Raw genomic sequence first — 15,950 nt, 5'->3', positions numbered from 1 at the left:
CACTAGCAGCCACTCATCGGTGGAGGCGGTGTCGGAGATAGAGCTGCTCCCGTCGACCAAGTCTGTGAACGAGGGGCGATGGGCGGTGGCCGGTGGGGAGGGCCGATGGGGAGGGGCTGGGGAGGGGCGATGGGGAGGAGCTGTTGAGGGGCTGTGGCCGGTGTGGAGGGCGGTGGGGAGGAGCTGGGGAGGGGCGGTGGCTGGTGGGGAGGGCCAGTGGGGAGGAGCTAGGGAGGGGCGATGGCCGATGGGGAGGGCGGTGGGGAGGAGCTGGGGAGGGGCTGGGGAGGGATAAAGTTAGACCGGCATGGGGAATAGATAAAGCTGGAGCCGTACTTGAGCCTGTGAGCCAAAATAAGATCGATGAAAGGAATCGAGTCTGATCACTTCACTGCCGGTTGGTTCTGGAACCGGCACTGAAAACTAACTATCAGTGCCGGTTCGTGGCTGGAACCGGCACTAATGTATCAGTGCCGGTTCTAGCCATGAATCGGCACTGATAGTTGGTTTTTAGTGCCGGTTTTTAGGAGTTTAATCATTATTCACATACAACAGATTAAGAACCGGCACTGATAGCTTTTCAGTTTCGGTTCCGGTACAACCGATACTGATGAGGCGCTACTTATTGCATGTTGTATAGTAGTGCCAGTGGAACTAATAGTGGTGTGTAAAACCATAATGTACATTGTTGTGTTGTTCTGTATGAGTCAATTTTTCCATGTCTGTAATATTTGTTGTCTTGCCTTTTGGCGTTTCATGCCATGTAGGGTGGATAAGCAAGTTCACTTATTTTTTGGGACAGAACATTGTGACTACCTCATTAACTAGCTTGGGCCCTCTATTTCTGTGTAAAGACACAATAGTTATGTTTATGCACGAGCATATCATGCGAAAAGGGGATTGCAGCAAGTACTGAATCACAAACCTCAATAGAAACATTAGCGTAGACTGTACATGAAGTGAAATTTTCCTGCTCAACATGTGCGTACATAATGGTTGTATAGGTATCAGAAGTGTTGGCTGCTTGATATTACCAATCACTGTTCTGTTTGTTCACCTTTATGTTTATCCTTAGAAAATCATGATCAAAACTGATTGTGCTAGTACATATGGAGGGGAATGAACTGCGATCTTGGTTTGTTCTATTTAATTTAACTCCATGGAAGAGAATGCCCAGCTAGAGGTCTTTGTTTTACGTTCGTGCATGCCGTCGTTCTATGAAACCTTCTGTGAAGAAGCTAAAGTCTGCGAGGGATGACTAAACATGCTTATAAGTTTTCAAGAGCTTACATGCTATTGGAAGAAGTTTGAGGCTTATGTAGTTTGGTAGCTTGTTTGCCTCATAAGTTTAGTCATAAGGTAAGCCTAATCTAGGGCTGGGCCATGCAGCCTAATCTAGGGCTGGGCCGTGCTGCCCTATTTGCCTGATAAGTTTACTCAAGATAAGTTTACTCATAAGGGCGATTGACCGATGAGCTATGCCTTTGTGCCACCAGCCCAAACTCACGATTGTTGTATTCACACTAAAACATGATGGATTGGAAATGCTATTTTTTGTATTCTTTTAACTAACCAGATAAATACGTTTAAATATTGAATTTGATCTTTTTATATATTTCCTTGAATTATTCTAGCTTTCAACAGATAGCTGTACTATGCACACAATTATCTTTCTTTGGAATTAGTCAACTTTTTAGTTGAGATCACCTTGTGTTCTTTCACACATATACCAAAAATTGCATCCTTATGGCTCTATATCAACATTTATGCGATCAGTAGTTGTCTACAGGATCAAATGACTTACATATATATACACAACTTGCCGTACATCTTCATCATTCTAGTGTAGTTTATACTATTTGCATCTTTGCATGATTCTGTATCTGTAAACAAGTAGCGCGTTCATTTATTTGATACGGCAGAAATGAAATAACAACTAGGCCAATTGATTACGATGGGTGAAATTTTTTGGTGATACTTTTCTAGACTACTGTGACAACTCAACAATAATGGGAGTAACAAATTAACTTCAAAATCAATTGGAACATACAAAGTAGACAAAATAATCTACAAAAGTACTGACTTCAATTTCAAATCTTCACTTCATTTATCGCAAAAAAATCAGTTCATGAGCTTTCCCTATGCAATAATTTAAATATTTACATGGATACATGACAGGTGGTTGCTACAAGTTTTTTTGCAATCATTTTTTTTATATTTTCTAAAATTTAGGACTGCTATAATATGGTATGTTGTCCACCGTGGTCGGCAAAGTGGAGTGTTCTCCAGTTAGGAGGCATGCCACACACAAGTTAATGGATTCAAATGAGCATGTTACAAAGGATATAAGTACAAACATGAAGTTGTTGCGGCATACAACAATCAAGTTATCTAAGCCAAGCTAAAATTGGTTACCTTTGAAAATAAGGAGAAGAAGTGTGGTTCACTTGTAAAGATGTCGTAATCCTAGTTCTGGTTGTAACCATCATTATTTTGCTATGTAAGATGATATGAATTGTTAGATCAACGTGTCACTTGTCAGTACCTTTGTACCTATTTTGCTATGTAAGCTGACTTTTTTGTTAAATATGGTCATAATGTACTCAATTATAATATTGTATTTGCATGCATTCTATCTATCAACTCCTTCCTGGTTATCTCACTCTTTCGACAGCCTCTCTCCCTCGCTCGTTGGCTTTCTCTCTATCTACCTCCTTCCTTAGCCCTCTATCTGTGGAATACTCAACCGCTCATCATCATTGTATGCAAAACTCTCAGGAATAGATGGCACTACCAACCGTCGATCCGGCCCAGATACCAGAAGAAGATGTGTTGCCGTCAAACATTGAAGAAGATCCGAGCCACTACTTCTGAGTGAAGTTCAAGTGCTCGTATGAATTGTACCAGGAAGATACCATCGCGTGTCCATAGTCAGAGCATGGACTCTGTAAGTGACTTATATATATAATTCATGCTATATGATTTTGTAACTTGAAATTGCATAGCTAACTTCTCTATTTCGTAGAATGGAGATCTGCACATACAGATAAGAATTAGGTAATAAAGTAGAATTCATTGATCTTGAGCTTGTCAACAAGAAAATGTATGGACGAATCCAGATTTCACTAACGACTGCTTATTAAAGTGCCTGCTTCACCACCAATACAAGAAATTTGTACTCTTACCCTACAACTTTGATTACATGTTTGTGCGCCAGTGCATTCTTCTTTTATGGGCACCTCAATTCTAGTACTAATTTGCTATGGTGTGATATATTTCTGCAGCTTTCATTAGATCTTCCTTGTCATCCACCCAGACTTTAGCAAGATTATTGTCTTGGACTCACAAAAGAGAAATAAGACAACTAACCAAGACCTCATAGACATACTAAACAGGTAAACTCAATCATTTAATCTTTACGTCAATTGCATCTAAGTTTAATTGGTATTTATATTCATATATAGGGCATACACAAGATACTAAAAAAGAGTATAGTCTACTTTCCATATAGGAAATAGTATGATGTAAAAAAAAACTGATTTTTCGGTACGCAGGGAATATTCATGTCTTGCATTTTCTACTAAATAAAAAGGTTCAATTCATTCCTTGATGAATCATTTCCTCTTGAAGTGTATAAGGCAGCTAGCCGACAACAATCTCTGCGGGTTCTATATTCTTACTTTCATGCACGCATTTAGTAGAGACGAAGACACTGTTAGTTTTAATGATTACAAATTGATTCCTTCTTTTCAATTTCTATACGTGTTCAAGGACTAATTCTTCAAATTCTTCAAATGTAGCGCTTCAAATAACACGCAAGTGCGATACTCCCCATAGAAATATATTTCATTCAAGATTAGATCGTTGGGTTCTTTATCAAATATGTTATCAACCAAAATAGCAAGTTTCATGAATTGATTGTGTCATCGACGCGTGAGAGACTTTTAGATAAAATCATACCTTCTAGTAGAGAGTATGCGATAAGTAAGAAGTCTATCAGGGTGTTAGACAGTATATATTGTTAAGCCAGATTAAGTAGCTTTATTTGCATATTAACGAAGGACATGAATTACTATGTATTAATGAAGGACATAAATTAATATATATTTATGAAGGTGTCTTTACTATTGATTTACATTAAATATGTGTTTCATTGTACGCATGCATTGAGAGGGAGAGAAACAGAGAGAGGAGAGAGAGGAAGGAGAGGAAGAACAATACCGACTCAAGGATTCAGCCAGCAGTGATTCTACATGCATCATTCTGACCAAAATCACCAGTCGGCAGTGATGTTAGGGCATCATTGCCGGCTCAAGCCTTAACCCATTAGTGTTCACCACTTTTATTGTCGATCCCCGGGCCAACAATGATAGTGTGATACTATCACTGTCCGTTGCCCACCGCCAACTCTAAAACTAGTGGTGAATGAGGTTTTGGAGCTAGCAGTAATAGCACTTTCTGTAGTGGTGACAGCGACAATGGAGCCACGGCGGCCGCAGCTATGGCAATGGTGCTGCACAGTGAGGGAGAGAGGAGGGGCACCTGAGGCTTACTTGATCGCAATGAAGCTTGTGGCGGGATTAGCCAGGTCTGGGAGGGGGCGAACATAAGAGATTGTTGCCTCGTTAGCATGGCAGTGTTTGTGCTCCTGGTCGGCAATGGATGAAGGAGGAGGCGAGCTCGGCTCTCCTGGACGGTGGATAGCGACTATGACTGGTAGAGCTCATGTGGAAGCTTTCTCTTGCGGATCCAGGGGCGGAGAGAGCGAGTAGGAGGGAACTTCTACTTCAGCCATTGGTCGGGTGGGAGTAAGAGAGAGAGAGAGAGAGAGAGAGTCAGTTATTTTTTGTTGCTGGTCTTGACGGAGGTGGCGATGGAGCACACGAGAGGCAGAAAAGGAGCGGCTAGGGTGAGCTAAAGGTGTCGGACTCAGCTGTTTTGCGCGACAGCCAAGCTCGGCCGAGTGGGGATGAGTTCCTGCGTGCGTTCAGGAGGGTAGCAAGTGGGCCCTGTGGCTATAAAGAACAGGTAGATATTTGTTTCTCTCCCTCTTCCCTAATTCAAACGGAGGTTGTCTACGGCTTTAAAATTCAAGAAAAATATTTTGAACTAGTGCTATAGTCTCTAAAATTATCTTCAGCCCTAAGTTGTATGCAAATGTTTGAGTGGCTTCACATGTCATCATTTGTTTATTAAGTCACTATTTGAAATTGAAATTGAATTGAATTTAACTATGCTCAATAAATTTAAACATGATGTCCCTAATGAATATGAGTGCTCAAGTACATGATATGCAAATTTGGGATAGTGACACAAGACCACCATGCCAACTGGGCCATTACAGGGCCCATCCAAATCGAGCAGCCTAGCTGGCCTGGCTCAGTGTCGTCTTACTTATCACCAACCTTGCAAGGGTACATGGGTGGCGGGGTGAGAGAGGAGCTGCGGCCAACCGAGAATGCTATAGGCTGCTTATGCGGATCTAAGTCCACCTGACACAAACCTCACCATCCTTCTACATCCCTTCTATCCGGCCTCCCCTCCCTCTCCCTTGGCCTCCACTATTTGGGTCACTACACTTCCACCCTTTTTGCTCATTATCATACGATCACTTATTTTGAAATCTTGTGTGGGCCAGAACTCATCGGCACCAGAGAGGACGCTGACAAGAGGAGAAGAGTGGTTTATTTTGTGGTGGGAGGTCGTGGAGAGGTGGACAGGTGTGACAACGGAGTTGGCACGATAACAATGGAGAGAGCATGCCCCATAGCATGCCCCATAGCCAATGTGGTTGGGGATGTGTGATGCATCCTCAATGTGGCATATAGCATGCCCCATAGCCAACGGCTCCCAGCCCTAAGCACCTAGTGCACGTAGGGTTCTAGAGGTTAGCTGCCCTGGTGCGGCATGCTCCCCCACGCCTACAAGATGGAGCTGAGATCCCCTTTTGATCCATTTTCACACACGCTACTTCTTCTCCACCCAACTCTGGTGAAGTGCCGGTGTGCTCCTCTGTTTCCCTTGTTGCCTTGCATGGCGTTGCATGCCCGGCCATGCTATGGCATGAGCAGTGGCAGCAACTCTGTGTGCAGGGTCTCAATGCTGCAATGGTCTTCAGTATGGTATTGAGTTACTATGCACCGATTTGATGTAAAAAGATAGAAAATTAATTTATACTTCAAACAGGAGATACATATAGTGTTTAACAGACAGCTGACAGCTCGCGATGGAGAGACTTTCCAGTTGACAGAAGAGCGATTGCAAGAGATAGGGCACAGCTAGACGGATGGCACACAGATTTACTTATAGCTTAGTTTCCTATCGTGGAAACTTAGAAACTAGCTTGCAAGAAAAGCTAGAAAAGGAATTGCGGCCGTAGACAACACTCCCTCACGTGCAAGCTACCTCAAGCCTAAAATGTGGTACATGAGTCGTTTGTTATTTTTTTTTTAATTTGCGTCAATCAGAACTCAAACTCCATCTTTAGCTTCGATACCACATTGTGTTACTGTGCACTAACTAGTTTACCAGAAAAAACCTGAGCTGGCCGGAAAAGTAGGATAATTGACTTATACTTTAATACATGGCACTCTCGTCAGTTGTCTTGGTAGTGCGCTCGGTGTTGTGTTGCGTGCAGTCTCGCATTGCTGCTCCTGAACGCAATCGCGTATGTGCGGGGCGGTTTGGTTCTCTTTGTGCACCGGCTTGCCGACTGCTGTGGTAGTCCTGTGCGGGCGCTCGCGTGCACAAATGCGTTTTGGCGGTGTTGGCCGTGTTCGCGTGGCTCTTCTCGCCTGTGCATCTGCAGTGAACTTGCTCTGTTGCTGATCCGTGTGTTCTGTGTATTTGAGTGCTTTGGTGACTCTGTCCCTTGGGCTGGGTGTTGGGATCCCCGCTGTGCAACGATCCCCTGATCTTCAGGTTCGTTCTATGGTCGTCTTCTCAGTGCGATTAGTGGCATTGTATCTCCGCCACTGATGCTGGTGATCCTTGAATGAAAGGGGCATCTAGATGTTCAAAGAGAGCGCCATGTGTGTGTCTTGCCTGCTCATGTGGGACAAGTAACATGTAATAAGCTCATTTACATTGTTTCTTATTTAATCATTGCAGGTTGCCACAGTAGCATGATTATATGGGCTAAGAGAGGTGGCATTATGACTGTCTAGATCGATTCTATGGTGGTTACTTTGCTAAATTGTTGTTGTTCAGTTAATTTCCCTGATTAGTGCTGTATACTTGTTTGAGAATATTATCCTGTTTTAGGGCTGATTTAATTTTCTTCATTAGATCAATTATTACTAGATAATATTTCTGTAGTCTAAGCACTAATTATTATGCTAAAATCCTAAATATGGTATAGTCACTATCACATCAAGCTCAAGGATCATAGAAGCCATTTTGGCGTTGGATGGTCTTCAAGTAGGCAATCTGCTCTGAGAGCACTAAAATCAATTAATGTTCAGCTATGTTGTTAGTCTTAGTCCATCTTGTGTTGTCAATTGAAATATTTTTCTGTGATTTAGATTTGAGTAGCTTGATGCTACTAAATGCAACAGAAATGCTCATGTCTTTAGTTACCGTGTTATTTGTTTATCGCAATTATGCTTTAATCAATATAATCTATAAACTTCTTAACATGCATTTCCTACAACAAACACTAGGATTAATAAAAAATGAAAGCCATTAAAAAAATATGATACACTTAGTTTGCAGTGACCCAAAACCCGGAAGGATACTTCAAAGCGACGCGCGGGTGTCGTTCTGCTATAATCTCTTGTTGGTAAAAAGGAGTATTGTTCTACAAACTACATACGCTCATGATTGAAAACAGATAAGTCACCATACAGTCGTGATTGAAAACAGATAAGCCACTGCTGACCATCACACCTAAAATATCTTGATGCCATGGCCTCACATCAACTCAGATTACCAGTTGTGTCAACAGCAGCAAGTGCTATATTACTTATGACTATTAACAAAATTATGTTGAAGGAATACATTACTATAAAGGGATACTGCCGATTGATGCGCCTCTTGACATGCCGTTGTTGTTCTGAGAAACCTCCTAACAGAAACTGCAAAACTCCTCTAAGCGATCCAGGCATGAAGAGGCTTGTGAGCACCGTTATCAAGATGTACGTCCCAGAGTAGATCAGCCTAGACAATGCAGTCCTCATATATTTCTTATCACTCGTTGCGGCTATAGCTGTGAAGAATCCTAGCATCATGCTGAGAAGTGACAACCAAAGGAAGTGCATTGAGACGATGAAACTCAACCAAGAGCGCTGAGACCGCGAAGCTCTCCCGTAAACAAGTAGTATTGTCGCCATCACAGCGGTGGTCACGGCAATTGTGTCCAGCACAAGGAAGGCAGTATACATGCGATTCCCATTCAGATTTGCCTTTCCATCTGATCCATATGAACCAGGCACGTTGAATGCTGCTGAGAAAGCAACTGTGGCCACAAGAGTGGAAACAATTGCGAGATTCTTTGATGTTGCCACTCGCCATTTCACAATGTCCTGACCAGCCCATTTCTTTATATGGTCTTGCCTCTGTGGCCTGAATTGTGCTCCATAGACATATAGCTTCACCAGTAATCTTACCTGCTGGTTAGCGAATATGTCATATGCAAGATCACGAACTCTACTATATCTAACTTCATTCAATCAGTTTCCATTATTAGCAGCGTATACATTATTACACATGGAAGAAACTGCATTTTTGCTACTGTTGATTTAAGGACAAAAGATCGAAATGTTACTTACCATTGAGTAGAAACTTGTTGAATTCTCTATAAGGTCTGATGGGGTAAGGCCTGCATTGTTCATAATGTGAGCTTGCACTTTTCCACTGTACAACAGCTTAGAGACAACTTTGTATTCCCCTGCCTGCACAGCCAAATGTAGTGCCGTATTCCCTTGCATGTCTTGCTCATTCAAAAGATGTTCGAGCATTCGGTTCTTTATAACATGGGAAACGATGGAGGAGTGGCCTTGCATAGCTGCAGCATGCAGAAAGCTTCTGCCATTGTTATCACGGATGTCTGCGGAAGCAGGGTAGAATTGCAGCAGCAAACGGACAGCAGGTCCATTGCCCATTAATGCTGCAGCATGCAGTGCTGAGAGGCCTTCTCTATCCTGCAAGTACGGGGTGCTGGGTGGTGCATATGTTAAGACCTCTTGGACGATAGAACAATCGCCGTCAGATGAAGCAAAATGTAATGGGCTGCTCTTGTTGCTGTCAAGGTCAGTTGCAAGTGTCGGTCGCCATCGCAATAGCAAAGAAACCATTTCTACAAGAAATGAAATCTTCCATAATTATGTTGGTGAGCTTGGGACACATAGCTGAACAAATGTAGGAGGAATAGGAGAAGAACAAAATCCATATGAATAATTTTGTTTTCCAACAGCATACATGTTGCTAATTTAGGGGAGGATGTAGTATGGGAATAAGAACTACTACAGTTGGTAAAGGCTCAAGAGAGGAGCCGGCCGGCTGGGGCTCAAACCCCGGCATCCACAAAAGCCTCCAGAGAAGGTTGGGTCAAAGACCCTTTTTTAAAAAAAATAAAAAATATAGTATGGGAGTGGGAGTGGAAAGAGATAGTAGTTGTTACAGGTCCAAGGTTCCTAGATTTAAAGATGCGATGATATGTGTCTAACATAAAGACCTACTCTCAGTCACGTTTTACTTTGCAGGGTGAACACTTACCCAAGCGGTTTCTTCTATTTTTGACAAACGAATAAAGCAATTGTGGCTTCTGCTTTATTTGGAGGAAAACACTTTAAACTTTGTAAAACCAGTATCTTGTGATTTATGCAAGTCGATGTTGAACAGAATTATCTGGAATTTTATATATGGCTTGCTAGCATCTACGAGTAAAGAAGGGTTTCAGCAACGAGCGCAACCTCTATAAAAAAAAACTGTTAATTTTTTTTTTCAGAAACGAGACCCACACTCATCCATTTGCAGAGGAAATGAACGAGCACCCCGGGGGAGCGCTGGGGATCGAACCCGGGTCGCCCCCTGGAGCTGCCTCCAGGGACCAGTCGGTTCGACAGCCCCCCCTAAAAAAACTGTTAATGTTGAAGTATTAGTGAATTTCGTGTCTTTTCCCACCAGCTGGTGCATGCAACCCATAGCAAGATGTCTTGATTCGAGTCCATGTCGGCGCCATTTAAATAAAAATTTGTTGCCTAGTTTTGTTGCACGTTTAGAGGCCAAAGGAAGCCTACACCTAATAGCAGAGCTGATCTCTCTCAACTTATATTTTGCTATCCCGCCAAGCCAGTCTGTGTCCACACCATGAAAGCACCGATTTCAGATTATAAAGTGACAAGATGATTTGCGTGGCTCCGCTACTTATCTTTTCATTACTTTAATTTAAAACCAACCTACGCGTGGCACATCGAAAATCGTCAACTCTTCAGTGTTGGGATTATTGTCCATTCTTCAATGTGAACAGATCATTGTCAGTCCCATTCAAGGAATTTGACCAAGGATCCTGACCGGCTCGTTCAGCCAGTTTCCTTGTCCAATTAACCCACTGTTTCGATAAGAGGAATTGCATCAGTATTTTTCAGGATTTGGTTCAATTCAATATAATACGCCATCACAACTAAGTTACATGTATTGAATAGGTTGATCCCGAAACGTTGAATTCCTTCGACCATGATAAAATTATATTTGTGAGATCTAACTCTGGGTGTGAATCATGGCCCTATACATTGTAAAAATAAATTGCCCACAACTTTGTCTCGCTTTTTATTTTTGAGATCAAACTTGGTTGTCACCGAAGAATGTCCACATGGCCCGCTACATTGTCAAGAACAATGGGTACACACAGAATTGTTTCATTTTACTTCAATAGTGGAGAATTCAAACAAACATTCTTCTTTTATATTGGGCTTAGTCTTCTAATGAAAACTGTGACCGGAATTGGCCTTAGGTTCAAATAAAAAAGAAAAAAATAATAAGAATCGACGAACTAACCTGAACTCTGGAGAACAGCAGCGTGCAGCGCGTTCTGCGACATCGGTCCCGCGGCAGACGCGTCCCTGTACCAGACAATAGCAGCGATGCCGCGCACCGACCTGCTCATCACCGCCAGGTAGAGTGGTGACACACCAGCAGCGTTCACTTCTGACGCCAGCTCGGGCGCCAGGTTCATCAGCGTCTCCACCGTCGCGCCGTGGCCGTGCCTTGCAGCAAGGTGCAGCGCCGTGTCTCCGGCCTGGTTTTTCCAGCCTAGGAACCCCCGCAGCCTATCCTCTTCCACGTTATCCAGGGCCAGCCGGATGATGGCCTCGACGGCGTCTGCCTTCCCCGCCCTTGCCGAGCAGTGCAGTGGCGTGTCCAGAGAAGAGTTGACCAAAGAGAGGAGGGCGCTGTCCCGGAGACAGAGCTCGGCAATGAGGTCGACGTGCCCCTGACCGGCGGCGATGTGGAGAAGCGTGCTCCGCTCCGCGGTAACCTCGCGGGTGCTGCAGCAGGGTCCCGGATGAATCGCTGAAATTGAAGGTAAATTGCACTTCCAGCATTCACGATTTCCACTTAAGAGTCAAAGAAATGTAGAAGAACAGCATTTTCAGCATTCACGATTTGCTCCATTCAGGTGGGAGCAAGTACTAAAACTTTTAATTTTTTAGAACTAAAAATCACATCACCTACCCTCCTTCATCTTCCTCACCAACCCTTCCATCTTCTCCTCTACTCCGCTAGTCATTTTCTGTAACGAATTGTTCCATGGACATAGTATCTCTGGGAACAGACAACTATAGTTCTAATCACATCGCATGCAGAAATTGCAGTTTTGTTGCATCGACATATATAGAGCTCTGCAGATAATCGCAGATCGCAAAAGTAACTCCATGCCTGAGCCTCCCTGTTGTTCTCCTGATTACCACATCTTTGCCTAAACTGTGAAAGGGCTAGTAAGGTGGAAGTACCATTTTCTCGTGCTCTCGGGGATGGCCAACCGTTTCCCTCTGCCGCCGTCACGTCGCTGCTTCCCGTTAGGAGTCCGGTGATCTCATCCGTCCTGCCCTCGAATGCGGCGATGTAGAGTTTAGAGCACATGAACAGGCCATGAGGGGCCTCGTTGCAGATAGCTGGCGCACGCTCCATATACTTGGTATTTTTGTTTGAAGTCTGCATGAGCAAGCACTGGCTTACCGGTCCAAATTATAGAGGTATCTGGAAGATATGGGACTTCACCTGGAGAAGGATATGTTTTTGCATTCTTAGCAATTGTTGATCTGTTAGACCACGTGTATAATTTATAACATATCTTAAGTTGAATAGGATGGACAGACGGCATAGACTCAGCCAATCAGAATATATAATGTTCACATACTTTGTAAAACAGTATTAATATAATATATAACCCCCTCCCGTCACAAGTATTGTTCTCTTATGGTTGACATTTCGCGTGCAGCTAACATGTCGTATTTTGTAATTCTTCATCTTTGATTGTACGTGGGATAACGCTAAAGCGTTGTTCTAGTTTATTTTTTACCTCATCCACCATTAGTCTCCAGTTTTTGTTGAAAAATTCTCTCTTATTTTATATATCACAGTATAATAGCATGATTACGAATAGATATCTTAAATGTACTAAGGATGCCCAGGTTGATGCTTCATTAAATGTCCAGTACCATTCATCATCATTGTTTAGTAAGCCACGAGCTGCACATGTATTTTTATACGTTTCGTATACAACCCCTTTATATGTTCTGATGTCTTCATAGTTTTTAGCTCCTTTAACTATCATTAGTAACATTTGTAAATAAAAACGTTCTCCTTCTATAGGGTTGACATAATAAAATCTCCCTATTTTTTTTTCATGTTCTCATTTTGTCCATCTATTATCTTTTTTTTTTCCATGTCCATTTCTGTGGGAATTCACAGTACGTTAAGTCGCGTGCTTCAACATATTTTTATTTGCTTCAAACCACTCTGTTAACATTGTTGTTTTAATTTTTGGATTTTTTAGTAATTTATTTAGTGCGATGTTCTCATCGAATGTTACAGTATTTAGATAAGGAAGATGAACTGCTAATCTTTCTACAGCGGGTTGGTGATGATGTATATCGTAACCAAATATTCTCCAAAGGGCATCTTGTTCGCATATATATCGACATTGTAAATACTCTTTAATCTCATCAATTTTATTATTATCTTCTAGATATCTATGTATATTTTCTTTTTTGTTTACAGCATCGAAAATTACTTTTGCGGTATCAGGCCCTTTATTGACATATTTGCACAAATATTTTAATATCCTACTTTTGTTACAATATTCAACATTTATATGAGTTTGATATTTTTTTATCAAATATAAGTTGTGTGGTACTATCCATTTGTTATCAAGATTATGATCATTTCTTCGTATATAAATACCAATATCACGTCTTTTATATACAGTGAAGCCATTATCATCAAATATCGTTTCATTTTGAAACTGTTTGGGATAGTGTTTAGAACACTTTCCTTTTTTCATACATGGGCAATACATGTTTTCAGTGCCACATGGTCCATGCATCATATGTTCTGCAATTAATACATATCCAAGTGGATCTAATTTAGGATCAGGAATTTCAACTGATATAAACTTGTCTATCATTTCACATGTGAATTCAATATTTGATTTATCGATCCACACTAATATATATACATGAGGTAAGCCTCATTTTTGAAACTCTATTGAGTATAGCAGTGCGTTTATAGGTCCAAATAGCGAACCTAAATGTATATCATTTAATAACTCTTCTAATTTCATATGGAATACACGTACTATTATATTAGCTCTATCAGTTGGTTGTTGTCCGGGTTCTAAACTTTCTAATATCTCAAGCCATTTGGGGTTACATGTGAAAGTTATAAAAAAAATCTGGTGGTCCATAGATACGATATATATCTATACCGTCATGATAATTTTGTATCATATATCGTCTACATCCTGTATGGCTTGATGGTAATATTACTTTTTTTTGCCAATATCATTACCGTGTACAAAACCTTTTTCCACATCATCAGCTATACCTTGTAGATACTCAACTCTTAGTTTATCCTGATTGTTGCTTATGTAACGTAGTCTATCTTCATCTATACAAGCACATGCGTCAACTATTATTTGCTTTGATAAGCGTCCATAGCATAAATATGGATTATGTTGATTGTTTTTATAATGCATGTGATATCTGTAGTAATATTGCATTGTTACCCTATTTCGTTTTTGTATTTGTTGTTCCACTTTTTGATTTATTATAGTAATAAATACCAAGGTGGTAACTTTGTTCACCATATGGAAATAACAGAGGGTATTGTAATGCCATCGATGCAGGATGTAATATAGAAATTTGTTTTAATCCTTCATTCTTACTTTGCATGATGATATCTCTTTTATAATTTTCTATAGAAATGTCACCAATTATAAATAATGCTAACTCGTCGTTGATAGGTGTTTCATATTGTGTCGAACCATCTTTGTTACATCCTATTATTCGGATGCTTACATCTATGCCGTTATGTTCTTCGAGTAAATCCCTTGCATGCCTAAACTGTTTTACTAATAGGTTGTATTCATCTAACATTTGTGTAAGTCCTTTTATAATATCACAGTTTAGATCTATAGCTTCAGGATCTTCTTTTTGGATAGCTCGTAGTCTATTATTTATCTCATTCTCAGTATCGTATATATAAAGTTGTGCAAACTGTGGCATCTTATCTTTATCTGGTAATAAGGAGCCAATACGATGGTGTATTTGGCCATTTATTCAAAATACATAAGGTCCATTCCCTTCATTTATTGTTTTATCTATATTAGCATCCATGGATGTAAAAGCAAATAAACTATTGTATTGTCTAATTTTTTGTAAAAATTTCTTACAGTGGGTATCACCATTGTAATTAATTAAATCTGCGAGAAATTTTGGAGGTTCTTTAAATGCTGGAAGACGTATTTTTCCTCCTTTGGAACACAGATTGTAAATGATGTTTGATCTTCTAGATTTAGACTTGTGTTCAATTCTTTCTTCATACCAGAATATAGCATCGCAGTATTGACATCTGTATTTTGGACGAGCATAATATGATCGATTTGTATAGCTGTTTTTTAAGTACTGGATATACTCAAGAGAGAATTGGACCATACCTTGATATCTATTTAGATATCGTATCTTTTTTTCGATATTTATTTTTCGTCGTTTGTTTCAATTCTCTTTGGTCACATCGTTTTCCGTAGATATATTACCAAATCCCAAAGTTGATATGTTTCTTTTAGAAGCTCTCATTTTTTAAAAATTTATTTTCTATAGAAAAGCATAACAATGTTTAACAAATAAGAATACATGATTAGTATGGAAAGTAAGGACGGAAAATAAATAGATCTTACAATCATCTTCAGAAATTTACCTGTCAGACAGAAATAAGGATGGAAAGTAAGGACGGAAATCAAGATTGACTGCTGACTCCTCCTTTTCAAACTGTACCTGTCAAATAGAAAGATGTTATGTGTGTGTATATATACATATATTTGAAAGGGAAAAATATTAAATAGTTGTTATTTTTAATAATCGCTTCCATCATGTGTGCTACTTCCATCTACGTGTCACGTCGATCATATCTTTGTTAATATAAACCTGCAAAGTATATATTGGAGTTTAGTTAAGCAGTAGCACAATTTGTTGAGATTTTGATGAGAAAAATAATGCATCTATTTGCTAAGCTGACCTTGATGCAAAGGACTTTTCTGTTGGTGGCAGAGCCGACGACGATGACTTGGCGAGCTTCTAAGCTCCACAAAAGCTTCTAGGTATCTGAGACAGCTTTCGGAAGAAAAGTATCGTCAGCTAGTCATCGAAGTTGCTAGTTTCTGAATGTTAATTCAGCATGTAAAAGGACAATTATCATGAACCTAGTTCTATTTTCTGTATTTTTGACAGGTC

The 15,950-nt window shown here is 40.6% G+C and overlaps 1 protein-coding gene across 3 annotated transcripts; it reads right to left on the bottom strand.

Moving 5' to 3' along the window:
* Positions 1–7,773: 7,773 nt before the first annotated feature.
* Positions 7,774–15,823, bottom strand: LOC133900968 (protein ACCELERATED CELL DEATH 6-like). 3 transcript variants are annotated; one of them, XM_062342265.1, is made up of 6 exons: positions 15,736–15,823; positions 15,418–15,644; positions 11,952–12,219; positions 10,996–11,511; positions 8,769–9,295; positions 7,774–8,609 (listed from the first exon to the last, which is right to left on the bottom strand). In XM_062342265.1, exons 3-6 carry the CDS (start codon positions 12,157–12,159, stop codon positions 7,917–7,919), a joined length of 1,944 nt encoding a protein of 647 aa, XP_062198249.1. In that variant the 5' UTR covers positions 12,160–12,219; positions 15,418–15,644; positions 15,736–15,823; the 3' UTR covers positions 7,774–7,916. The 3 variants fall into 3 exon arrangements, with proteins under 3 accessions (XP_062198249.1, XP_062198250.1, XP_062198251.1); XM_062342266.1 differs by having other exon boundaries at positions 7,774–8,606; XM_062342267.1 differs by having other exon boundaries at positions 11,952–12,153.
* Positions 15,824–15,950: the final 127 nt, after the last annotated feature.

This window comes from Phragmites australis, chromosome 19 (genome assembly GCF_958298935.1).
Source record: "Phragmites australis chromosome 19, lpPhrAust1.1, whole genome shotgun sequence".
NCBI lineage: Eukaryota > Viridiplantae > Streptophyta > Magnoliopsida > Poales > Poaceae > Phragmites > Phragmites australis.
This window is presented reverse-complemented; position numbering and strand designations above follow the sequence as displayed.

Bases quoted from the DNA above. Each gene is read 5' to 3' on its own strand.
- LOC133900968 (XM_062342265.1), bottom strand. From the start codon at position 12,159: ATGCAGACTTCAAACAAAAATACCAAGTATATGGAGCGTGCGCCAGCT. The intron at 11,512-11,951 runs GTACTTCCACCT...CTTCAATTTCAG, and splicing joins CCCGAGAGCACGAGAAAATG to CGATTCATCCGGGACCCTGC. The intron at 9,296-10,995 runs GTTAGTTCGTCG...CATTTCTTGTAG, and splicing joins TGCTGTTCTCCAGAGTTCAG to AAATGGTTTCTTTGCTATTG.